The sequence below is a fragment of the Monodelphis domestica genome, chromosome 2, assembly GCF_027887165.1.
Source record: "Monodelphis domestica isolate mMonDom1 chromosome 2, mMonDom1.pri, whole genome shotgun sequence".
In the NCBI taxonomy this organism is placed as follows: Eukaryota; Metazoa; Chordata; class Mammalia; order Didelphimorphia; family Didelphidae; genus Monodelphis; species Monodelphis domestica.
The window spans coordinates 252,859,254-252,886,312 of NC_077228.1; the positions used below are offsets into that span (position 1 = coordinate 252,859,254).

At 37.1% G+C, this 27,059-nt stretch overlaps 1 protein-coding gene and 1 long non-coding RNA gene across 2 annotated transcripts in view; one reads left to right on the forward strand and one right to left on the reverse strand.

The window, feature by feature from the left end:
• Positions 1–25,624, reverse strand: part of FOXK2 (forkhead box K2) — a 107,240-nt gene extending 81,616 nt beyond the window's left edge. The window contains exon 1 of the mRNA XM_007483428.3: positions 24,777–25,624. Within this exon, the coding sequence (XP_007483490.1) occupies positions 24,777–25,300 (524 nt within the window). The 5' untranslated portion in view covers positions 25,301–25,624. The remainder of the gene's footprint in view (positions 1–24,776) is intronic.
• On the forward strand, positions 24,396–26,598 carry LOC103103768 (uncharacterized). The gene is made up of 2 exons (XR_008916469.1): positions 24,396–24,859; positions 25,652–26,598. It is a non-coding gene; the product is annotated as an uncharacterized LOC103103768 (long non-coding RNA).
• The last annotated feature ends 461 nt before the right edge of the window (positions 26,599–27,059 follow it).

Genomic DNA, 27,059 nt, shown 5'->3' on the forward strand with positions numbered 1-27,059 from the left:
TTGGAAGCAAGGACTGTGTCAGGGAAATCATTGGATAAATTTAGTCAGGAGGGTAGAACAACAACATGAGCAATGGAGTCAAGAATATTGTGAGACCAGGAGGCAGGATGATCATCCCTGGAATGCCTCCTGGGCAGCACAGACAAAATGGAAAGCCATGGATGGTTCTTCGGATGTAATGTGTGAAACTTAGTGGGTAGGGAAAGGATTTTATAAGAAGGAGGTGAGGAGGAAGTGATCTCTTGGCTTGGGTGTTGATGATGCTGGTTGGACTTTCTGGCAAGTGTAGCTAGGAGGCCATTAATAATAATAATCAGCTAAGGCAACAATAAGGAAAGTACTCTATATCTATCTCTCTCCTATTTTCCCTCTTGTTCCTCTTGTTACTTTTGAATTAATAAAAGTATTAATCTTAACCAGTCTCCTAATTTTAATCTTTACATGTCTAAGGTTGGATTTCAGGTCCTTCTGACTTTAGGCCTGGTTCTCTATCCACTGTGCCACATAGCTGCCCTGCTCAAATTACAGGTAGACTTATAGTTGCAAATTATGCTTGTGAAGTCTGTTTTACATTTAGTTTAGTCCAATAAACAGAGCATGGTAATGATTATCAGAAGATATAAATTCTGTCAATAACTAGCACTTTGATCTTGGGAAAATCACAACCTTTAACAAACTAAGCTGTTTCATCTTTAAAATAAGGAAGGGAAAGAAGGAAAAGTAGATCTTTAAGATTCTTTCAAGTTATAATGATCTAAGATTCTATTAATAGTTATGGACCTTGGACACTGTATTTTTATGCAACAAGTTTACTGTTTTTCTTTTTCTTTATGTTGACATAAAACTTGTGAGGATTATATTTTCAGTAGCTGAAGACCATTTACAACTCTTATAGATACATCTAATTTTTGTACTGATAATTCTATCAAGTTTAACATTACTGTTTTGTATGAATAATTTGCAAATAAAGGTTTTATCTACTAATATGCTAAATACCAGAAAATAATGCATTTTCAAAGGAATTGTCTTTATAAATTGACAGATAAGGGATCCTCAGATTCCAAAATCATTACCAGTTTTAATGAATTAGTGTTTGGTTTTCCTAAAGCAGATCTGATAAACAACTTTGTAAGCTATTTTATTCTTCCTTTGTGTTTTTCTTTTATTTAGAGAAAAGTACTGAAGTTGTTTATTTCTACAATAATAACTACATACTTTCTTGCATATAGGCCACAGATTTTTTCCCCTCCCTAACCTACACAATTACTCTTTTGGCTTTGTGTTTGAGTTTATAGCACTCTTTCCTGCTCTTCCCCAGACACATTCTTCTACAGTAGAAGATTTTTTAAAAAGATACCACTTCTTTGAGAGAATTCATAGATCATGAAATGAAGACATAGAACACCATCTACTATGTACCAGGCACTGTGCTAAGTGCTTTATGAATATATCATTTTATCCTCACAGCTGAGGAGAGGATGCCATACCAGGGATACTGTCAGAGTTAGGAGTGCTATTAGGTCTTAACCTGTTTATCCCCCAAAAAGGTGTATGTTCTGAAGCAAGTAATAGCAATGTGGCTCAGACTCTCATATGCAGAGAGGGATTTCTATTCCAACTCCTAACTCAATGAAGGCTACAGAAGACTAACTGGGTCAGAAATCCTAGACCTAAGGAAGCTAGCAGTTCTATTACTCTGAACTATCACAATATCCCAGCTGGATAATAATGGCTGAGTTCAACAACAATATAATGCCTTAGGATAGGAATGTAGAGCTCAGATTAGGAGGAGAAATGATCAGATTTTGCCCTGTATCAGAACATGTTGAGGACACTAATAGTTTGCAAATCACCAGTCTGAGACCTCTGATATACTGGAATAACAATCTCAAGAAAGCAGCAACAGGACTGTCTCAGTCCTTCTCTATGGAATTGTGCAGACTCTGGCTCTAACATCAAATCTTATGTCAAGAAGTAGGCTGGAAAAATGAGCAAACAAAAAAAGAATCCCACCAAAAAGAACTATTATGATAAGAGTGATGTTCAAGACACAAACTTAGAAGAAGAGATGCCTTAAAAACATCTACAATCAAACTCTCAAAGGGAAACATAGGCTGGGCACAAATTCAACTAGAATTACTTTAAGAAATGAAGCAAGAATTTTTTTTTTTATGTTGAAAAATTTTCTGGAAATTAAATGAGAATGCTAGAAGGAAAAAAATGGAAAAAGATATGAGTAAAAGAATTGGAAAAGGAATTAAAGGCTTAGAAAAAGAGGTACAAAACCTTGCCCGAATAAAAAAATGCCCTGAAAATTAGAAATGGACCAAACAGAAGACTATGAGACTACAAAAAATAGGTAAGAAATATTAAAATAAAATCAAATGACTGGATTAAAAGAAGAAGCATAAAGTATCTCATGGCAAAAATAACTAACCTGGAAAAACATATTGAAGAGTAAAGATTTAAGAATCACTAGACTATGTGAACCATGATGAAAAAAAGTCTAGATAAAAGAAATCTTAAAAGTGTTCTAGATGTCTTAAAACCAGAGGGTGAAGTAGAAATAGAAAGAATTTTCTAGTCACCTCCTGAAAAAAAATCACAAAATAAAAACTCCCAGGAATATAAAACTTGATATCCAGAGTTCATAGGTCAAAGAAAAAATAGCAGGAACATCAAGAAAGATGTAATTCAAGCACTACTGTGAAAGAGAATTCTTTACTCCATTGTCTATCCTGAGTTAACATTAACTTAAGTGCCTCACTAGACTGTGAAGACAGGATTAACTCTCCTTTTTCTACCTTTTGACTGAATCAACACAAGTTTGAACTAGGTGGAGGAGCTCACAAACCACTTAGTGAATTCATACCTTCAGAATATCGATCAGCCAGGATGAATATTCACCTCTCCAGAAGGAAATTCACACCCTTAGATGAGAACTTAAGCTTCAGAAGATGAGAAGTCTATCCTACAGACACCGCCCCACCTGGGCAGTGCTAGACAATTTGCCTCTGTGAAGAGAGGAAGGGACAAGGAGCCACCATAAAAGCCACAAAATCCTTTGGTTTGAGGGAGATTGTCTTTGAGAAGACAGTCTGAAGAATGTTTCCTGGAGATAGTCTTTGAAGGAACTTCACTGGAGACTTTTGGCTTGGATCTTAGCTTCAACTTGGACTCTGATTCCTGGACTACTTCGTTGGCGAGTGAAATGCTGACTCCTTTCCTAGTTTCTGAAGAGACTAGTTTCCATCTTGGAGGAGGTCTGTGTGGTTACTCACTACTGGCCTTCCTGGTTGAGAGCTAGTTAATCTCTGCCTGGAACAAGCAGATCCAAAGTAAAACATTTAAGTTGATAGGACAGATAACTTCTCTATCCCCTTCACATTTCTCTTCTTGATTGTTTCCTCTCTATTTATAAATACTTGTAAATAAATTTCTGACTTGAGATGTAATAAATATTGGCAACCACATAATTTCATAAAATTATTGTCCAATCATTCATTTTCACCGTTACGCTATGAAGCCACAGTCAAGATCACACATGATTTAGCAACCATAATTATGAAGGTGTGTAAACCCTAGAATACCCTAATACCAGAAGACAAAGGAATAATTCCCAACAAAACTGAGTATAATTATACAGGAAAAAATATTGATCTTTAATGAAATAGAAGACTTTCAGAGATTTGTGATGACCAAAAAAGAACAACAATCATAATGTTAACAAGAATAAAAAGCTCATATTCTAATATGGGGAGATTATACATGTCCTCTCTGAACCCTATTACCATCACAGATTATAGAAAGAGTCTAATTAGACAGAAGACCTGTGAGTGATTCTGCTATGTCTTGATCTTAAAAGAAGAATGGAAAGAGAGGAATATAATGGGTTAGGGGAAGAAGGGAAAGGAAATTTAGGGGAAATTATTTCACATATTCAGAGTGTACAAGTAGTAGTCTATAAAAAAGTGCGACAGCAAAGAGACACCTGACCCCCTCTCATCTATGGTTTTCTAAAGGTTGCTTATCCTTCCTTTCTGAAAAGGTCCGATGATATTGCAGGGTGATTGATGTCTTAACTTGTCTTAACTGGATTTAAGTGAAGCAAAATTGCACAGAATCATTAGCCTCACTCTTTTCCAGAGGCATCCAAGTATAGAAGCAAGACAAAATTCAGGACTGGGGTGGTTGAGGAAAGCTAGGGATGCTATATAGATTCTTAAGAGGCATAGATAAGAGTTGGGTGAAAAATAGACACTAAAGGTGGATGAACTGCCCTGAAAAGGGACTCAGCAAGTCCTCATGCCAGAGGTATTAGTCTTCCCTGAACACCCCTTATACCTTTCTCAAAGGAGAAACATCAACAAAATAGTATACGTGATTTGCTAGCTGTGAAACTCTCAAAGACTTCAACATTCCCCAGCCACTGTGTTCAATTAATTTGCTATCTTCTCTTCTAAGAGCTTAGTTTTGGGAAGATCACAATAGCAGCTTTCTCCAACTGTATTACAGGGAAGTAAAATAAGAAGTAGGAGAGGAGAGTTCAAGGGATCCTAAAGTCTAGTAATAGGACTGAAGGTCTATTAACTGCCTAGGAACCATTCTTTGTTACCAACTTAATGTTCAGTTCTTCCTCAAAGCAAATGCCATGAACCAAAAAAAAAGAAAATGTTTGAAAATGACTAACGCAATCAGTAAATATTTGTTGACTTCATAGAAAAAAATTAAAACATTTTACTTGAAAATTTTAGACTTAACCCTTCTGAATGCTTTTAATAGTATTTTTATTTACTGAGCTAGACAGAATCATATTACTATAAAACTCTTTTTTTCTATTCAAATTTCTTGAAGAAGCAACTGATATCAAATGCTACAGTATGCCCATAAGAGAGCATTTATTTCCTGGAAGATTAGGCTTGAGATCTAAGCACATAAAAACACTGAACTTAGAATTGGGAAGGCCTGGATTCAAATCATGCCATAGATATTTAAAGAGGTTGTATAACTCTGGGCAAGTCACCTAAACTATTTGATTTGATGACAACTAAGATTCCTTCCAGATTTAAGTCAAGATTTTATCCCGTGATATCACTGGTCCTTTTTGAAACAGAAGATGAACAATGATGAGATGAGAAAAAGATGAGAAATCCAAGATACACTTTGTCATAAAGCTTATGTGTTTCTATGTTGACCATGGCCTTAAGAACCAAATTAATCATCTTGGTTTCCACTCTACCGCCAGATCTCTAATTAAGGAGTGAGGAATATACTACTAGAAAGGGGAATGGGAGAAGGGCACTTAAAACTTACTTTCATCAGAATTGGCTCAAAGAGGGAATAACATACACACTCATTTGGGTACAGAAATTTAGCTTGCCTAAGGAGGGGAAGCTGGAAAAGAGTGAGGTGCACTAATAAGGAAAGGGCAGAATGGAAGAGGAAGTGGTCAGAAACAAAACACTTTTAAGGATGGACAGTGTGAAAGAAGAGAGTGGCATAAAACAAAAAAGAGCAGAAAAATCTTGTACAGCAGTTAAGTAAATCAGCTAGCAAATATATCAGTGGAACAAATTAGACAAGGGAGAATAAAAAACAACAGGAACCAAGTGTTTGATAGACTGGAAAAGATGAATTACATAGAAAGCAACCACCTTATTTGATTAAAGAAATTTCTGGAAAAACTGTAAAGCAGTCTAGTATAAATTAGTTTTAGATCAATACCTTATACCACATTGCACAATACTTTTTAAGTGGGCATAGGACCCTAATGTTAAAGATTATATTATTTTTAAAAATTGTAAATGAAATGAAATACATACTTATAGGTATGGGAGCTGTAACATGAGATAGAGGCAACTACAAAACAAACAAGACAACTTGTATTCCTCAAAACTGAAAAGCTTCTGCACAGATAAAATTAATTCACCCAGAATAAGAAGAAAAGTGGTTGAATGGGGAAAAATTTTGCATCAGATTTCTCTGATAAGGGTCTGGCATCCAAAATATACAAACAACTAATAAATAAAAAACTTCTAACATTCTCTAATAGATAACTGATCAAAGAATATAAACAATTTAAAAGGAAAGAACACCAAACACACCAAAATATCAAACGTATAAGTAAAAAACTATGAAGATCCAGCAGGACTAGAATGAAAAGATGTGAGGAAAATACTCTTTTGTCAAAGTGGAAAAACTACAAGTTTTTACATATTGAAAATGTTTTTCAAAATGTTTTAAAATGTACTGTGTGTTCATTTTATTTCTCTCTAAAAATACTATTTGTTATAGTCAATGGCTATATAAAAAATAGAAGATACCAATAAAAACTTATTTTAAAAATTTGAATACATTAATTGTAGTACAGATGTAAAATGTTCACACTTTCAGATGAGGCCATTGTATTATTAATTAACTATAGTACTTCATTACAAGAGATTTTTCATGAAGTGAGAATTATCCACAAATTTTTTTAATGTAAAAACAAAACATATAAATAAAACTTTAATTAAAAAAAAAAAGAAAATATAGCAAAAGAAAAAAATGACCAAGTTTACTTATTAAGTGCTTTACTAATCAAATTCCAAAGGAGCTTGAAAAAATAATAAAATTCATCTAGAGGAATAAAAAATCAAGAATATAAAGGGAACTGATATTAAAAAAATGGGAAGGAAATATCTAGCAGTACCAGTTCTCAAATTTATCTATGAAGATATTTTGTCAAAACAATTTTGTACTGGGTAAGAAATGCAAGTTAAGCAGTATAACAGATTAAAAAGAAAATTCAGAATTGAAAATAAAATGAATTTTCACAAAAAGAGGGGACAGTAGTCCAAGTGAAATGTATTGAGTCTTGAACAATAGTTATGTCTGTGTGAAAGAAGAGAAGGGAATGTGTATGAGATTTTATGAAGGTAGAAATGACAAGATTTAATAGGTGTTTAATCAATATGTGTAGAACTGACAATATTGGCAACTGATTCTGATATGATACATCAATAATCAATTGCTTCTTGTTTTAAGATATAATCAAGTTCTTTTTTGGGGCTGTCATCTGTTGTGTACTATGCCCAGGCCATTTTGGCTTTCTTCTGTTAAAATGTTTATGGTATAAAAGCATGAGTTTCCTAATTCATTTACAAGTCTTTAGTCTCTTTCATTTCTCAAACCTAGGCCATATTTTCCACAAGAATTTTTTTTTGCCATCCTCCTTTGTAGAAATCACTGAGTATAAAGTATTATGTTGACCTGTTTTAAAGAATTTTGTTAAATACTTCAAAGAATTCTTCTGTTTCTTAATCCATTCCAATAAATGTTTATACAAAAACTTGAATTATCTTCAACATGGTCATTTTCCTTATGCTCATCATCAGTGCCACAAGATGAGATTACCAGGTATCCCATGAAAAGGCTATTTACTGTTATCTTTATAAGCACAATTGAACCAACTCCAGTATGTTTCTGCAAGGACTTGTAGGAAATCTTTCTATTTAATTTCTGCTTTCCATTATTTTCAAGAGGCTTATTAATTGAAAAAATTATATTGATGTGGTTCATTTCTTATAAAGTATATGCCAAATAACTGTACAATAGAAAAGAAGTTATATTCAGAGTAGTTACAATTAAGTTGATGTTTGTAAACTAAAAACTGTGATCCTTAGCACCCTCTGCTTCCATTTCTGCCACTCACAACCATGACCCAAGAAGGCAGTCACATAGGAATGTGTCATTTAAACATTCTCCTTTGTTTAAAATTCTATATCTAAAGAATAAATCACTTAGAGACCTTATTAGTCTCTTGATTATTAGCTAGGTTGGACCACTAACAACATAGTCAGTATGTGAACAGGACCTTTCTAACCGTGGTATAAAACTTGCCTTTCTAATATGGTATAAAACTTGGCAAAGCTCACACTTGAATAAGAATTAGACTTTGTGAAATCTGTGCTGGTATGGAAATATGCTAGCCTCTAATATTCTCAGCTCAACTTTGCCCAACTTGATAGGGAAAGAAAATAAATATTTGTAGAGATACAATTACAAAAATATTTTGAAAGAAATATAGAATAATTTGAATACCAAGAGAGATATTCAGTGCTCATGGCTGGGTTATGCCAATATAATAATCTAAACTGATTTATAGATAATGCTATATATTCAAATTACCCCAGAGATATTTTAATAGATGTTTTTTGTATGATGGGTTTCTTTGGAAGTTTGGTGAAGCCTATGGACCCTTTCTTTTAAATGCATAAAATAAAAAGCTCAGGATCACAAAGGAAATACCAAGTTAGTGAAGATAAATATATAGTCCCCCCCCCCCCAATCCAAGCTCATGAACCTCTTGAAATCAATCAAGAACTCCTGTTACAGACTAGATAGACTAGCATTAAAATTGATTTGAAGGAACTAAAGGTCTAGAATCTGCGGGGAAATAAGTCTACAATGATTACAGATCTACCATGTGCTAGACACTGTGCTAAGTATAAGGTTAGATACAAAGAAAGGCAAAAACAATCCCTGCTCTTAAGGACTTCACAACATGCAAACAAACAAGTTCAAACAAGACAGATACAGGTAAATTGGAAATAATCTCAGAGAAAAGGCACTAACATTAAGGAGAACTGGAAAAGGCTTCTTGCAAAAGTGTCATTTTAATAAGACTTATCTTAAGGAAGCTAGTACTAGTAGGAGGGGGGAAAAGTAGCAATGAGGAGAAAATAACACTTCACAGATTTCAAATTACTCAATAATGCAGTAATCACAAAAACACTATTTGGTACTGGTTTTTAAAAACCCAGAAAAGTAGATGAGTGGAAATGACTAAAATAAGAAACAATTTAAATGGTAGTTAAGATGGCAACATGAAAGTTTGTAGAGCCCAGTTTTCCCATACATTTCCTAATACAAATCAGAAAAAGATTACAATACAAGGATAAGGAAACAGAAGTAACTTCCTACATTCAGGGCAAAACTATACTAAAAGACTGCCAGAGGCTGGGACAGGTATTGTTCCAGGGAAGTTAGCATTACATCAGGTAAATAAGTCTAAAGCCTCCAGGCCCTGGAAGAAGGACAGCCATGGTAAATAGGATTGCAAGTATTGAAAAGGGGCCAGGTCAGGGAAGTCAGTATAAAATCCAGTAAACTGGAAGATGAGAGAGGCTGGAACAGGGGCTACACAGGGAAGCAAATAAACCAAACTAAAGCCACCTAGCGTTCTGAACAAAGATAATAAAAATGCTTCCAAATACATAAAATAAAATATATTGAATAAGATATATCATAAAAGAAATTAAAGGTTAGTGAAAATAAAGATGTAGGTTATTTTCCTATTAAAGTTTCTCATCCAAGGGAGTAAGAGAGCCTGCCCTATAGGTACAAGGAGAAAAGGGCCAACCTGTAGACTTCTTAAAAGGACTAAAAGCCATAGCAAGAAATGGGGCCACCTCAGTATCAGGGCACCTTTGCCAGGAATCTTGAGATCAAAAGAACACAGGATCATCTAACAAAAGGAAACTAAGGACCAAAAAGTGCCTGAGGAAACTTCAAATCTAGGTATTCTTAACTCCAAACCCAATGTTCTACCTACATCAAAATCTCTCAGATGCTTGAGAACAGCACAATTTCCAACATGTAAGTGGAGCCTATCAAGGCTATAACTAGGGATGGAACAACCTTCCAATAAGGGACTTTGCAAAGAGGAGACAAAGGTCAGGAGGAGGATACCTCTAAAGTGCATCACCAGGGAATTGAGACACAAATTTAGGATTAAGGCAGAAGTTGGAGCCTAGTACTAAACACTCTAGCAGCATCTAGACCACAAAAGAGACAACAAAATTCAGGCCATCCAAGAGTGCCAGAAGGAATGGAACCTGACACAATATAAGTCATAGTACAAGAATAGACTGAAAAAAAAATACTACAGTTAAGAACTCAAAAAGGAAACCTAGAAAAGGAATTAATTCCATAAGCGCAAACAAAAATTGATGGAAAAAAAGACTTTTTCAGAAAGAGAGGAGTATTTGGAAGAAATGAAGCAAGGGATTCCCAAGGAAAATAACTAGAAAGAGAACAAATTAAGAACAAATAAAATTTGATCCAAACAATGGATTCTTTAGACAATGAGAAATATTAAAATAAGGCAAAAAAAAATATAAAAAGCAGAAGAAAAATGTAAGCTATATCTATGGCAGGAACAACATATAACAGGACCCCAAATATGCTAGGAGCTACCCCTCCACAAGAAAGCTGTCTTTAGTTTCAATTGGTCCAGTGGTCTATGATCTGCCCCCTCACCTGGGGTTCCTGGTTGCTAAAGTACATAAAAGAGGTCAAATCAACAAGGATTGTTGGACTTTTTTCTGATATATTCTATTTTTATTCTAAAATTAACAAACACCAAATAAAATGAGCATTTCTATATACAAAAAGAACAGAAAGAGAACTATAAATGAAACTATGAATCTCCGTACGTTTAGCTTGCTTTTCAATTTAAATATAGGAAATGTTCAACAGTAAACTTCAAATCTGTTCTGTTTAATTGTCCATCAGTTCTGTTGTGTTCTTTATATATTTTGCAATGATTCCCTTTTCTTTTTTTTTAAGACAACCCTATTTCCTGCCCCCTTCTACTCTCATCAGCTCTAAATGAAAAGAAAATTATCATCATAAATAAACCCATTCAAGCAAAATAAAATTTCAAACTGGCTATGTGTGAAATGCTATGTCTTATTTTGTATCTAAAGTCCATTACCTTTGTTAGGAGGTAGTAGTAACCTTCATCTTTGAATAGTGGTTGGTCACTGTGCTTATCAGAGTTCTTAATTCTTTCAAAGCTGTCTGGCACAATGTTATCATTATATAAATTGTTTTCCTGGTTCTGCTCACTGCAGGTGAGGTTCACAAGTCTTTAGAGGTTTCTTTGAAACTATCCTTTTTATCCCTTTTATAGCACAACAGTATTCCAATACATTCATATACCATAATTTATTCAACCATTCCCCAAATGATGAGGACTCCTTTAGTTTCCAGTTATCTGCCACTACAAAAAGAACTGCTATATTTTTGTACATATGAGTTTTTTCTTTGGGGGACTAAAAAGAATACTGGTTTATGTTCAATCAACTGAATAAAAAATGTCTACAAATCACAAGGATTATCTATATTTTTAGTTTTTGTCTAATTTTCTTAACACCTTCTATATTTTCCTTTTTTCAAACTCTCAAACAACAAATGCCAAGTAAAATTGACATATTCAAGAGAAAAGGATTTGGCAAAAATAAATGGCAAATCTCTATCATAATATAGGTTTTATATAGGTTCAGCTTCTAGATTTACATGTCACTTCTCTATCCTGTTTTATCACCTACCTGAATGACTGACTAATCTGGGATTTGGTATAAGAAACTCCCAATAAAGAAATCCCTTCTACCAAAACAAATTAATACTTTCACTACAATTAACAGTATTAGAGAGTTGCTTGGGGTACTGAGAGATTAAATGATTTGCCCAGGGTCACATAACAATATCTGTCAGAGGCAAAAACCCAGATCTTTCTGACAAGGCCTGAACTCTCATTCATTATGCAATGATGCACTTCCGGTCAAGATGGCAGCTTAGAGAAAGCTTAAGTTCAGAGCTCCAGAAATCCTTTCTTACCGATCTCAAACTGAATGCTCCTAGGGCACCGAAATTCAAAACAAACAACAGAATAGACCCCGGGAACACTCCTCATGGACCTGGATCAAAAGGAACGGCCCCCCAAAAGTCAGAACCCAAGATCACTCGGATCTAAGGCGTAGGCAAAAGGAAGGTCCCAGGACCCATACCCCCCAACCCAGAGCACTGAGTCCAAGGCAGCAGCAGGAACCTCAGGGCAGGCAAAAGGGCCTCGGGAGCCAGCTATTCTGAAGGCCACATCCTGAAAACAACCTGACCCGGTCGTGGGGGCACCCAGACAGAAGGGAAACAGAGAGACAGGGGGAGCTGGTAGCCCCCTGACCAGATCCTTCCATCTGGGTCTCACCGAAGGTCCCTGCCTCAGGGCATACTCAGTCCAAGGTTAATCCTATCACCAGCCCTCAGATCTCTGGGAAGCCATGGGCCCTCCCCCTCAGAGTGCAGGCTCCTCTGGCCAGCAAAGGCAATGAAATACATCCGAGAGTGTCAAGCCAGGTGCGGAGCATAGAAGTAAGGCAACAGAGAAGCATCAGGAGGGAACTGAGGAGGGTAGTAACACCGAAACACCGAAACACCAGCAATTCCGGGCTTCCTGGGGAAGACAGACATTATGCAATGATGCCCCTCCTATGTCCAAAAAGCAAATGAATGTCTAATTTCCTAGAGGGCTTGGACTACGTGACTTCTTATCTCTCCTGTAAAATTCTATCTATTGCTGTGCTATAATATTACTGTGATACAGACATTAACCTATATTCAGCAGGTGACTTATTGTATCACTTAGTATTGTATCACACACAGAAAATAAAAACTCTTCCATAGGAGGTAAAACAGATAATAAATAGGAAAATGGTTTGAATGACTCAAAAAAGCAAGACCTGAAATATCATTAATGGCTAACCAGAAGGACTCCTTATGAAGGGAGACCTTAAGGAAAGGTGATAGGTCTCTGTTGCTATGGATACTAGAGGATGATCCTTGGATATGAGTATTTGTATACCTTCATTCAGGTAACAGCAACAGGGACTCTGTATTAGGCCCACTTTTATTCATACCAAATTCTAAATCAAACTTACATTAGAACTTTCTTTTAAAATTTACTCTGAGGGGCTACTAGGTCCAGGCTTAGAATCATGAGAATCTGCTTTAAAAATCTGACCTAAGACATTTCCTAACTAGGTGACCTGGGCAAGTCACTTAACTACAAATGCCTAGCCCTTGTCCATCTTATGTCCTAGAATTAATACTAAGACAGAATGTAAAGGTTTAAAAAATAAAATTTACTCTGCTATAATTTGCTAAGTTAGCATTTAATTTTATTCTATCAATGTCTATTACTTAATTTTGATCCATTTTACTATTTTCCTTTCTTCTTAATCCTTTCTTGTTGTTCCCTGAGAACTGCTATAAATATTTTTTAAAAAATGGAAAGCCCTATGTGAAATTATGAAAAGTAAAACAAGCAAAACCAAGAGAAAATTATACAGTAACAGAAATATTGTTTGAAGATGAACTGTGAATATTCACTCCACAGAAATAATTGATAAGTAAAAATATTGAAGGTGTGTGTGTGTGTGTGTGTGTGTGTGTGTTGTAATAAATGGATAATGTATGTGACACTATTTTTGTCGTAATAACCAGGTATTCTGGCTTGAGACTAGAGAGCTGCTACTAGGGGACACACCTGAGGGCTTCCTAGTTACAATGGGGATATATGAGAGACACTGCTTGAGAGATAGAGAGGTGCTGCCATAGGGGAATGCTCTGGGGTTTGCCTATAATCTCTATTGATGGTTGATAGATCAATCTATTTCTAACCTCCTCCTCCCTTCGCTTCCAAATCCCACACACTCCCTCACCCCCTTCCCTTCTTCCAGCTTCTCCCTCCCAGTTTCTTCATGAAGCTTGTGACTTTGCCCCTCCCCCCTGGGTGGACTATGAAGATACTCTTGTTTTCTTTCTCAAGTAAGGGGTTTATGGGGAAATAACAGGATAGAGAACTGAGGAAAGAGGGATGAGGGTAAAGTATAAGGAGAATTTGAGGGTTTGGGAAATCAGTCCAGTCACAACTGTGACAGGGGGATAGTCAGAGAGATCAACTGTTATTCTTTTATTCTCCACAAAAGCCACCAACGTGTCTCAGCGTAATTTCAGAAGCACAAAAACAACATTTCATTTGGGGGGGAAGAAGAGAGAGAGAGAGAGAGAGTTTGTCAAATGATACCTTCTTTAGTGCAGAAGGGGAAGAAAATTCCTAGGAACTTTAATGTAACACTAATTTTAAAAATAAATTAAAATAAAAGTTACAATAATATGTTAATGTAAAAAGAAATTTAAATCCTTTCCCTTTTCCATCATCAGAAACAATGCTATAACTGTCTAGCATAGCATTATGTGCATGTGAACATCATTTTTTAATTTGAAATATCCATTTCTCCTAAAACATGTACTATACTTCTGCTAATACAGAGGAAAGGTTTCCACAAGATAGTTTGCTATCAGAAACTTTGTTACCAGACATCAAATACAGTCTAAATTTTAAGACAGAAAAGTAGAAGTTACTGTATAAAAAATCTTTTAAAAATTAACTTAAATGTAAGTGTGACCAGATAAAGTTCTCAACACTGTAACATTTCATTCTTTTATAAAGGATTGAATAACAATGTAGTAACTAAGTAATAATATTGAATAATAATACCACTAACTACCAAGACTCTTTCAATCTGTGAAAGGAGTAATTTCTACTGCCATATGGGCTGGGCTAGTTTTTTTCCTAAAAGGCAGTAAATAAGTCTTGGTTGGAATAGGGAACTAGGGTTCAGTTGACCCAACATCCTGGCTATCTGAACCATAAAAGGAGCCAGTACCCTTCAGATTTTAATGGATGCCTCACTGTCCTGTGAGTCAATACCACTTGTTGACCCTGTTCTCATATAGTAACAAGGGGAGAAGATTATATCCACACGAACCAGGGTTGTATCCTTGTTAAGTATTCTTTGCATGTTACCATTTGACAAACCTTTTTTTTTTTGGGGGGGGGATGGTCTACCAACATCTAAATTCTTTCCTATATGGAACCTGAATCATCAATTTGTCCCAAGTCAAGCCTGACCCAAAACACTTGTAATTTGTTAACAGGACTGAATTAGGATGACCTTTTTTCCCCTCCATGGTTACAAGATTCACGTTCTTTCCCTCCCTTCCCCCTCACCCCCTCCCATAGCTGGTGTGAAATTCCACTGGGTTTAATGTGTGTCACTATTTCCATATTATTAATATTTGCATTAACATTTGCACTAGGGTGATCTTTTTAAAGAAGGAGGTATGAAGGAAATAGAGCTTTGAAAATCAGGAAGCCCCATGTGAAAGCCTATCACTGTAATTGCTTGTCCAGTCTCTCTTAATGGGAATAAAAGAGAACCTCCACACCTACTCCATATGAGACAAGGCCACTGGGTGGTGTAGAAGATAAAAAGAGTATGCTAAAGCCAATATTATCTCTGATTATTGTTAATGGTCCTGGTAAAGGTAAACCAACTATATACAGAATGAGTTCTTAAAAGGGTTATCCCTTGAAAATAGAGAAAGGAACTGCAGATAGATTTTAAATGAATCACAGAGTCTGAGAATTCAAACAATCCAATTAGTCAAAATATATTCAAATATCTCCAAGATGCAAACAAATGAAAATCCCAACAAGGACATAAAAGTAAAATAAAAAATAAAAAATCAGTAAGGAAGTTCTCTGGGGTCTTAGAACTTCCTACAAAAGTATTAAAAACTGCTTTTATACTCTCTCTCTTTTAGCTAGGTCACAAAGCAATCTACATGGGGGCCAAAATTAATCCAAACTGCTGCTGGTCTGTACCACAACTTCCTTGCTTACAAGAGTCTAGTTGGTGTTATGAAAGTAAGGAGCCCATCCCCACTTTCACCACCACAGTATCAGAACAAATTACATAAAAAGGTAATGTGAATGGGATCTGGGATGACAAGTTATAGACAAGCATGGTCTTTAATCTAGAGGTCCTAATGGAAAATGTGTTAAATTCTGATTAAAATGGGTGTAAGAGAAAAGAATGGGCCAGGAAAGTAGATGAGAATTGAGAACTATTAATGCAAAGAAAGCTTCAGCTTTATTCTAAACTATCCTTTCTCCCCTCCTCCGCAGAGAATTGAAAGAAAAAGCACACTTTTACCACTAATCAATGTTCAAAAAAAGTTTAAACATCCTAATAAGCTATTAGAACACTGATCATTGAGAATGTAATGCAATGAAGCCAATGCTGAATCTGATAGCTATTTTGCCGACTTTTTGCTGAGAGATCACTGAAGACTTCTGCAAAGCAGTTAAATCAATTAGAGGCAGAAATGAGAGCCTTTGTTCTTTTTTAGGTGGTTAAGATAGTGTTGTAAATACTAAGTCCCCAAAAGATGAATTCCCATTGAAATTGATTCTCTCATTATAGTCTGTAAGGGAGTGGTAAAATTCCTAAAAAAAGAATGGTCAGGTATATTGTCTCTTATTGGTCCCAGCATCAGTGACAAGTTACATCTCTCCTTTTAGGTAAAACATAACCTTCCTTCTCTTCCCCTACTTTAACTATAGACCTGTTCCAACATATGGCCATAAAAAAAGCACGGACAAATTAAAGCACATTACTGGGCCAGTTACAGTGGCCAAAGAGACACATACAAACATTCTGGGGGCAGTACAAAAGGTACAGTACATACTTATCATGATAGCTAAGTAGGGTCCAAAAACAGGGCTTTGGGTATAGCTCCTAAATCATAAAGTTGAAAAAGAGGTAATTGATGACCTATTAGGGTGCTTGTAAAATTATGCTACAACATCCAACATCAAGGAGGTAAGGGCTTTTCAGCCTCAACTAAGTCCAAAGAGTCTCTCAAAGCTTTCTAACCTCACTTGAACATCAGCAGTCAAATTATTATAATGGCAGGGGATTCTAAAAAGGTCTATCAGGGAACCTCAGTTTCCATGGAGGTGGAGAGAGAAATGACTCAGAAGGCAAACCAAAAAGGGAAGGGGAATCAGGAAGGGAACTAGTATTCAAGAGTTACTAAAACACCTATGCCAAGTATTGTGGATAGGGTGAAGTGAAAACCTTAGAATATGCCTAAACCATTCAATGCAGTTAATGCCAAACCAAACCCTGAAGGGTTTTTATAAAAGCTAGTTCCTCCCCAATGACGGAGATCAAGGAGGTCTGAATAATTTATTACACCAACTTCCCTTACAATAACTGTGTGTCAAATGGCACCTGGCGGCGGGAAGATGGCAGAGCAGTAGGATGGGAAGCTTTCTCGCTTTCCTACCCAAACAACCAAAAATAACTCCATAAAATCAACATTAAAAGTGACAAAAACAGGAGTCTGCAGTGAGGATGAACAGCAAAGGACAACTTGGGAGAAAGATTTCTAATTTCCCTGGTCTCAACTCCATTTAGCTATGGGCCCTGGGGTCAGGAACAGAATGAATAGAGGGAATTCACAAAGAGGGCAAGGCTGGCAACCTCATCCAGTCTGTTGAGGGTTGGGGGGGGGTGGAATATCCTGGAGGATACCACTTGACCACAGGAATCTGAATTCACAGGTGGAGGTCCCTAGGAGCATCTGTGTTGGTTAAGAGACTCCAGCAGTACAAGGGTGGGGACTGAATGAGTGGACAACTCAGAGTCAGTGGGTGCCAGGCCCTAAGAGCAGGAACTCAAGTATCATTGCTAGCAAATGAGGTAGTTTGGAGACCCCCAAAAACCCTAGATACTTGTTCAGTTGGGGCTGTCGAAGTAGGAGAGGAAGAGTGAGGAAGGAGTTCACACAGGTAAGTGTGGTTGCTGAGGGACTAAGGCCTCCCATCTGTGGTCAGTCCCAGGAGAGTGTAGTCCCTGGTTGCTGCCATAGGGAGAAGCAGTTTGGCTGCTTGCAACTGCAAAAGCAGAACTGCCTGCAGACTCCAATCAGAGTACCTGAGGTCAATCAAGGAGTGGTGCCTAAACAGGGGACTGGGAGTACCTCTGACTCTTGAATATAAAAACTGTAATAACTAAAAAGGACCCAGGAAAAAATGAATACACATCAAAAAATCCTGAAACCTGAGATAACATATATCAACACAATAGAAACCCTGGAACTCCAGAAAAAAAGAGCCAATTAAATTTATTGACCAGGCTGCTAAAATAAATAAAAATGAGCAAGCAAAGAAGAAAGAACCTAACTATTGACAGCTATTATAGGTACAGAAAAGACCTTGGCTCAAATTCATAGGACAATGAAATAAAAACACCTGTTTTAAAAACCAAGGAAATACAATAAATGGTCACAAACTCAAAAAAGAGCTTTTGGAAGAGCTTTAAAAAAAAAACAACACCCTGAAAAGTCAAATGAGAGAGGTGGAAGAAAAATTGGGACAATGTAAGAAAATCAAGAAAACTAGGGGGGAAAGATCACCCAAATTGAAAAAGAGATCCAGAAACTTAAGAGAAGAAATGAATGTATTAAGAAATAGAATTGGACAAGGTGAAGCTAACAATTTCCTAAGACAACAAGAAATAAAAAAGCAAAATCAAAAGAATGAAACAGAGAATATGAAACATCATATCATGAAAACAATTGACCAGGAAAATAGGTCAAGGAGACATGATATAAGAATAGGTGAACTCCCAGAAAATTATGACAAAAAAAAAAGATAGGCACCATACTCCAAGAAATCCTCAAGGAAAACTGCCTAGAAATTTTAGAAACAGGGTGAAATAGAAATTGAAAGAATCCCCTAGTCAAAACCTTAAAGAGACCCAAAGATGAAAATACACAGGAATATCATTGCTAAATTCTGTAGCTCCCAGATTATTACCAAGCACAAAAAACAAAACAAACAAACAAACAAAAAAAAACAATTCAAATACTATGGAGTTACAGTCAGAATAACAAAAACTTTAGCAGTAATAACATTAAAAGAATGCAAGACTTGGAACATAGCATTTTGTAGAGCAAAGAGTTGGGCTTACAATGAAGAATAACATAGCCAGAAAAGATAAGCATAATTATAAAAGAAAGCAAACAAACAAACATTTAATTAACTAAAGGAGTTTCAACCATTCCTGTGAAAAATCAGAAATCAGCAGAAAATTTTATCTAGAAGAAACATACAAAGGCAATGAAAGATTATCATAATCAACCCAATCATAATCAACCCCAAAAGATCAAATTGTTTTATTCTGGTGTGGGGAAAATGTAATCTATGACCCTTGGGAATGACATTATTGCCTACATATTTTAAGGGGTATGTATGTATGGAAGACTCAAGGTTGAGGGAATGTAACAGAATGGGCTGAAATGGTAATGGAATAAACCAGAAGGAAGCAGGGTGGAATGGATATTTCATATGGAGAAGGAATGAGTGGAGGAACTGCCATGTTAAAGGAAATGAGGGTTGGGAGTAATAAAATCCAACTCTCATGAGACTTGAAATAAAGAAAATTCAACATACACAATTAGAAGGATAAATTTTTTTTAATGTACAGAGAAACAGGCAGGAAGGGGGATGGAATAAGGGAGTGAGTAGGAAGAGAAAGAAGGGCAAGGGGATAAGAAAATGGAGGAAAAGAAGGGATACTAGAGGTGAGTATATATCAAGAGATAGAGGGATAAGGTGAGGGGACAGGGAAATCAAGAGATAAGAGGGTATATAGTTGGAAGATAGGGAAGGGATTTTGGGAAAGGTGGATAGAATAAGAAATAAAAAGTAAGGGGCAACGGATAAGGGAATAACCTTTGGAAAGGTGGGCCAATTTGGAACTAGGAGGGCAAGGGGAGAGGATAAGGGAAGATTTGGGGGGAGATAAACAGGAGAGGTATTAGGAAATTGGACATCTGAGGAGGGATATGGCAGAAAGAAAGGAAGGGGAAACAGTAAGGAGGAACAGAGTAGATGGAAATGCACAACTAGTAGCTATGACACTGAGTGTAAATGGAATAAATGCATCCATGGGAAGAAAATGGATAGCAGAAAGGATCAAAAACTAGGATTTGACAATGTGTTGACTACAAAAAATTCATTGAAAGACAAAAGTGTCTTTCAAGAGTGAAGGTGAGGGGCTAGAGCAAAATACACTATGTCCAAGCTGGAAAGACTTGTTTTGAAAAGAATATTATCCTGGTAACAGATTATGTCTACTGCCTAAGGACCAATCTAGCAAAATATGGTCCTGGTAATATATGTTAACTGGGAAAGCAGATGTACTAAAAGTCACTAATATATGCTGACAGGAACAAGGGGAAACACGCTTAATATTATATTGTTAGAGGAGTTGTGAATTTTTTTTAGAAAATAAGATGGGATTATTTACATTAAGAATTACAAAGCTATTCATGTCATTTACCTAGAGATTCCATTAATAGGGGCAGGCCCTAAGGGCATTATTTAGAGGGGAAAAAACCTGTGTTTTTATGAAAATATTCATGGAAGCTTTGTTTATGATGACAAAATAACTGGAAATAAATGCAATGGATGGAAAAAATGGCTGTGATATCTGATTGTAATAGATTTTATTATATTATTGAAATGATAAATATTGGAAATAAGAAAATAAGGGAAATATATGAAGAGATAAAAAAGCAAAGAAGTAAACCATGAATTCATTAAAAAAATAACAGCCACAAAATCAAAAGAAAAAAGTATCCAAATAAAACAAATCCAAAGGGAACTGAAAATCAGAGGATAGTTATATTGCCATACATATAAAAAACATATTTTTAAAAGTTATAAACAATGTGGAGTTTGTAGTCTTGTTCATAATCTTTTTTATGCATTTATTAAGTATTTTTTGTCGCTGGAGATGGTTACTAAGTATATCATTTTTTTTAATTCATAAAAGAATGATAAAGGGGGGAAAATGGTACCTGGCAGCACACAATGGAATGTGGGGAGCTAAGGAGTGTCATACCTATCAATCTGGTAGAAAAAATAGCTCAGGTCCTGAGTAAATGGTACACAATTGCTGACCTTTTAAATGCTTTTTACCCTAATTTGTGGCTAAGAAGAGTCAGGAACATTTACTTTCATGGAGAAAAGAATTCAATATAACTTCACTATCCTTTCCCAGGGCTACCTGAATTTTCCCTCACATTGCCATAATTCGGTAGGCAGCAATTTGAAAAAGGCTTCCCTTCCTGAAAGCATCAATGCCCATCATATCAATGACATAATGTTGACCAGACAGGAAAAGGCCACAGTGGCATAAATTCTGGATGGGAAAGTGGCTTATATGAAAGACAAAGGCTTGGAGAGCAATCCTTATAAAATCCAGAGTCCAGCACACTCCATCATTTAAAAAATACAGTGGTTATAGAGAGCCTAAATGTTTCTAGAATAACACTGACTAACTTTTCTGCAAATGCCCAAAGGTTTAATAAACTCTAAGTTTTAGAGAACCCATATTTCTCATGGATATCCTGAGAACACATATTTACCCAGTTACATGTCTTCCTTTTTCAAACTGGGCCCCAAATAGGCTACATCCCCATAAGATATAAAGCAGTCAGTCTAGAGGCAGTCTCCCCAACACCCCAAATCCCCCAGAATTTTATAACCTTATGGGAACCACATTATAACAGATTTCTATCTACTAAGAACACATTAAGTATCTTTGGCAGGTACCTAAGAATGGCCAGATCAAATAATCATGAGCTTCTGGAAATTCCAAGCTCCCCTCAAAGAGACCACTTGCTATACCACTTTTAAAGATGATGAAAAAAGTGGCAGGGAGGGAGGTAACCAAAGAATACAGTGCCAGGCCTAGAGTCAGGAGGACTTGAATTCAAATCTGGCCTAAGACACTTATTAGCTTTTATATTTACTTTATTACCTTCTGCAGTACTTGCAGGATGTACTATTTCTTCAATGTGGATGCTCCAACCATACACCCCCTTATTAATTGGTACTCAAGTCTTTGAAGCATACTTTGGCTAAAGATACTATCAAAATGACAAAAAAAAATTTATATATATATATGTATACCTTACCCAGGTTAATGGTCCTAAAACACCAATTCATGTCACTGAAACTCAAAAATTCCCCATTATTTTAAAGAACAGAGCCAAATAATGAGGTTAGTGATTTTCACAACTAAATTACAAAACAAGTACAAAGAGGTTTAAAAAAAAATATTCCCTACAACATAGGGAATTCCCTAACCAAAACAATGTATCTGTAAGAAATATTTATAAGAAAGCTTTTCTTCTTCTTCTTAAGAAAAAAATCATCCTTTTTAACTTAACCGTTTCATTATAATCCTGTTCTTGTTTGGTTTACCAGTGCACTTGCACTAATGCCAACTATTTTGGGAACAAGGTTGTGTGTAATTAAAATTTGAACTAAATGGAATCAGCAATAATAGAGAAAACTATGTGTTCAAATGCTATTAAAACCATGCTTAAAATATAAACAATAGCCAGGATACAATTATCTTATTCTCTATCACCTCTCCCCAAAACTGTCAACTACCATGGGGGAAAAAAACCAAAACATTTCAGACTTAAACTACTTGAATATATATATTCACAACCCTTACCTTCTGTTTTAGAATCAATAGTTTCCAAAGCCAGGCAATAGGGGTTGAGTGACTTGCCTAGGGTCACACAACAAGGAAATGCCTGAGGCCAAATTTGAAACCAAGATCTCTAGTTTCTAGGCCTGGCTCTCAAACCACTGAGCTGCCCCTACTTGTATATTTTTAAACCTAAGATAAATATTTGTTGAGTTTTTCTTCATTCATAGAAACTGAAAAATAAACTCAATTAAATTGCACCTGAATAAAAATATTGTACTTCAAATTTCCTTATTTGCTTGCTATCTTAAATTTAGTAAACAGTTAGAAATAGACAAAACTTGAAATATACCTTAAATATAATTAAGAATTTAATAATGCCTTAAATTTGTTGATTTTTTTTAACTTTTAATCTCTGAAGGAATATGAAATATCAAAATAAGTCCTAAATTTAAATTCAAGCTAAAGATTTTTGATAATCATCTGCCTTTCCCTATTTTCTGGAACCAACAATATTATAGCAATAATAGTCTATATTTTGTCTTCTGTCATTTAACTGTTACTATTCTGTGATTGAAATTTATGTGATTCATCTCTTAAGCAAAAAAAATTTCATTCCAAAAATAAATACTAATGATTTTACTTACAAGAGATTATCACAGGATATGAAGAAACTGAGACCAATAGGAGCTGATCACATTTTATTCCCTTATTTCTACACTGCAAATGTCCCAATATGTTTTCCTAAGTTTCCTAAGATTTCTGGTTACTTCAAGGTTACTTAAAGCCCCCCTTTAAATTGCTTCACTTTATTTCATCTACTTGACCCACTAGAAAGTATTTAACAAATTTTAAAAGTTTGAAAATAAAGGTTACTGATACAGAACTATTCAACCACTCAAAAAACATTCCTAACTCAGACCTTCTATATAATAAAAAATTTTCTTTTTGACTATAACATTATTAAAGTTCCATTCAACACAACTGTTTCCTCTCTATATAAAACTTTTGGAGTGAGATTACAAAATTCAAGAGAATTATTTTAAAAATCACAATACAAAACTCTCACAGAGAGCAGTTATAGGTAAATGAAAAACTGTCAGATTAATCTTTTTTTAAACCAGTAAACAATACAATGATAAGCAAATAAATTTATGATTAAGTTTTATTTTTTAATGAGTGGGTAAAAAAATCAAGAATTTTTTTTTCAGTAAATAAGGCAGATAATTCAGCATACAAATAATAACTACAAATACAATACTCTATAACCAATCCCTTTAGGAATAATTAGCATTTCCTGGAGAGCAAGTTATTTTTCCATTCGAATAAATATTAACCTAAAAAAAAAATCATAGTATTGAGAAAGTTGCTTTTGCTAACTTTAACTAGAATGAATGAGGTGCTTAAATTGATACTCTAAAATAAAGTTCTTCAATAACTTAAAAAATTATGATCTATTCCTGGAAATTTCTAAATCAATGCCAACTACCTTTTTTAAAAATGTCAAGAGCATCAACATTTTAAGGTCGAAGGCATGGAATCTTTATTTATTTTTTTGTTTTTAGTTCTTTTAAAACGAAAGCTATCAGAAAATACTGTGTTAAAGTCTCATGCAGCTTTTAAAAAAATGCTCAGTAATTAATCACTTATCACTAAGACAATACATATCTCATCTCTCTTATCAATGACAGAGTTCTAGTTACAAAATTCTCCCTAGCTTCCATATTTTAAATATTTATTAAAGATGCAAAACTATTAAAAACTGTTGTGTGATGACATGCACAGTTTACTAATGATTTTAGCATTAAGAATATAAATAATACTCACTCGGATTTACATTAAAAAACAAAACAAAACATCACCCTGGACAGCACCAGACAGAGGAGAGAACTAAATTTGACATGTCAGAAACTGGGGAACTGACTGCATGTTGGAAAGGCAACCTATGTAGCAAAACTACAGCAAAAAGGCAACACCACCGGGTGACACTGTATAAGCATGACCTGTACTACACACCAAGGAAATTAGAAATGATCACGGCGAGCTGGTGGGGCTGTTCAGTGACAATAATTACTCCATTCACTGGAAGACCGTAGGGCATGCAAACAACCAACCCGCAAACCACTCCAAAAGCGCCCTCCCAGGCAGAACAGGAGATGGCTGCATCTCTTGGGGAAAGTGCAATTCATTTTAAAGCCAGAGCTCTCTCCTTTCTCTACAGCATCCCAGCTCCTACCTCACCCTTAAGTCCAGCTGGGGAGTCCATACAATTGCCGGAGGGCGGGTAGGGAAAGAGTTAGGATAAGCTCTAGACAGAGGACAAGGATGCCAGGCTACCCGCTCTCCAAGCTCCGAAAGAGCCAGTGGGGTTGAGCAGAGAAAGGAGGAGCGGACTAATCAATAAAGGAGGAAGTCATCAAGAAACGATGGGGAATGTTGGGATGAGCAGACGCGAATAAAAAGGATTGAGGAAGTTAGTGGGTTCGCTGAGAGAAGGCGCCCTGGACCGCCGGCTGGGCTACTCACACTCGGGGCAGCTGCAGTGGGGGCGCCCCCCGCCTCTGGAACACGCCGTCCACGAAGACGCCGTTCTTGCCGAGGCAGCGCAGGTAGAAGTCACCGCCAGCGCTGGGGTCTTCAGCGGGGCCATGCTGGGAAGGTGAGGGAGGCGGGGGTGGCGGTGGCGGTGGCGGTGGCGGCTGCTGCTGCTGCGCTAGGAGCTGAGGCTGAGATTGTTGCTCCTCGCCACCAGAGGCCATGGGGGTCGGGCTACTGCCTGGGGGGGTGAAGATCTCAAGGTGGCGCCGGGAAATGAAGCTCGAGTGGCCCATGCTCACATCTACCGAGCCCTGCGACGAATTCCGCCCGATAGTCACCGACCGCTTCTTCATCAGGTACTCGAACTCGCGGCCCTCCAGCCGGGCCACGGCCCAGCCTCCCGTCAGGGAACCTCGGCAGCCGCCACCGCCGACACCATCACTGCCGCCACCGCCACCACCGGACCCGGGCGAGGGGGCCGAACCTGCGCCGGAGAGCATCGCCGCCGCCATCCCGGGGCCTGAAAGGTGGGAGGGAGGAACGAGGCTGCCCAGAGCCTGGAGAGCAGGAGCGAGGAGCCTCGAGGCCCCTGGGTCGAAGCCCACGGGCGGAGGCAGCACTAGGGCTCGGACTCAGCCGGCCACAGCGGCTGCACACACCGAAGGGAAGGGGGGGAGGGGGGGAAAAGGGAGGGGGAGAGGGGAGGATTAGATGAGAGAACTAGTGAGAAGGTAAGGGGGGGGAGGGGGGAGGCAGCGAAGGGGAGAAAGGGGGGAGGGAAGCAAAGTGAAAGGCTCAACTTAGCATGGCAGCACTGTCCCGCCTCCCATGGCCGGTGACTGACAGATACCTCCTTCCATTAGGAATGCAGCACAGCAATGGGGCTATCGACGGCTAGCCTATGACAAGGAACAGCGGCCATCAAGTTCGGTTGTAGGGCCCCAGAACAAACTAGACTTTGGGAGATGAAGAAAACCTGGAGCGGCTGAGCACGAAACTCCGGAATATGGGCTCTAAACCCCAGCGGAATGGCCCTCTCCAAGCTCTGAGAGGGAGGGCGCTACGAGGTCAAGAAAGACAAGCTCCATGGCCCTGGGTGGAGCCACTGTAGACGCTAAACATGAAGCCAGACCCTCAAGGTCACAGAGGGGACGGAAGATATGGCAACTGGTTCCCCCCCCACCCCCCTGAACCCTCCACCCAGGAAGAAGAACATGAATGTGGCCTCCGGGTGACTAAATGGTGTCAGAGCATCCCAGGTCCCAGACAGTGAAAGAGGCTCCGGAGCTGCCAAGGATGTGCACATAGCCAGCCTCCGAGATCTCGGGGCCAATCAGGAGGAAGTGGCACTTGTCTCACTAGCCACCAAATCATTGGGGTGTGAAGTATCAGCCCTTTTGGAGCCCGATGTGCTTCAGACCTGACCTGACTCCTTGGAATTCAACTGGAGTCTTCATCAGTATCATTCTTAAAATTCCTTTGCCTTCCATATTCTCTAAGGATTTCAGGAAAAGTATTATTCTCTTTTTTGTACAATAATTGTTTAATAATCTAAGGCCCTAGCCTGTTGTGGCTTACACAAAGACACAAAACTTAAATAGAAAGGAGCAATTCCTGAAACTTAATTATTTACTTAATCAACCTGGACTAAATGCCCCCTCCCCCTCCCCAATAGTACTGGCTTCTTGCTTCTTACAAAAATTATCTCCAAATTAATTTGTGTTAAAAGAGAGAAAAGTGTGTTTATTTCATCTCAAATAATTGTTTGCCAATTTTTTAAGTTAATAAAATTCCTTAATTTAAAAATAAATTCTTCTAATCTTTAAATGTGATAGAACCAGGGGAAAAAAGATTTTAAGTTACAGTCAGATCAAAGCTCTTTTAATATTGAAGGCAGTTTGTGCAATGGAAAGAGCAATAGAGATTTAGTTTCATAGGATTAGAGTTGAAACAGCTTTTCAGGCTTATTTAGTCCAAGTCCTTAGCATTCAGAACTGGAAGGAACATTTCAACAAACATAGCAATCTGAAACATTAGAGCTAAAAGTAGCCTCTGAAATCATACAATTTCAATCTTCTCTATTGGGAGTTGAGAAAACTAAAGTTCTGAGAAGTAAAGCAAGTTGACTAAAGTCAGATAGGGAGTAAAATAGAACTGGGAATTTCAATCACAAGTCTTCTGGCAATAAATTCAGTGTTCTTTCCATTATATCACATGCCTCCCAGAACTTGTGTTCTTGTTCCCTTCTCTAGATCTGCTTCTGCTTTTTAT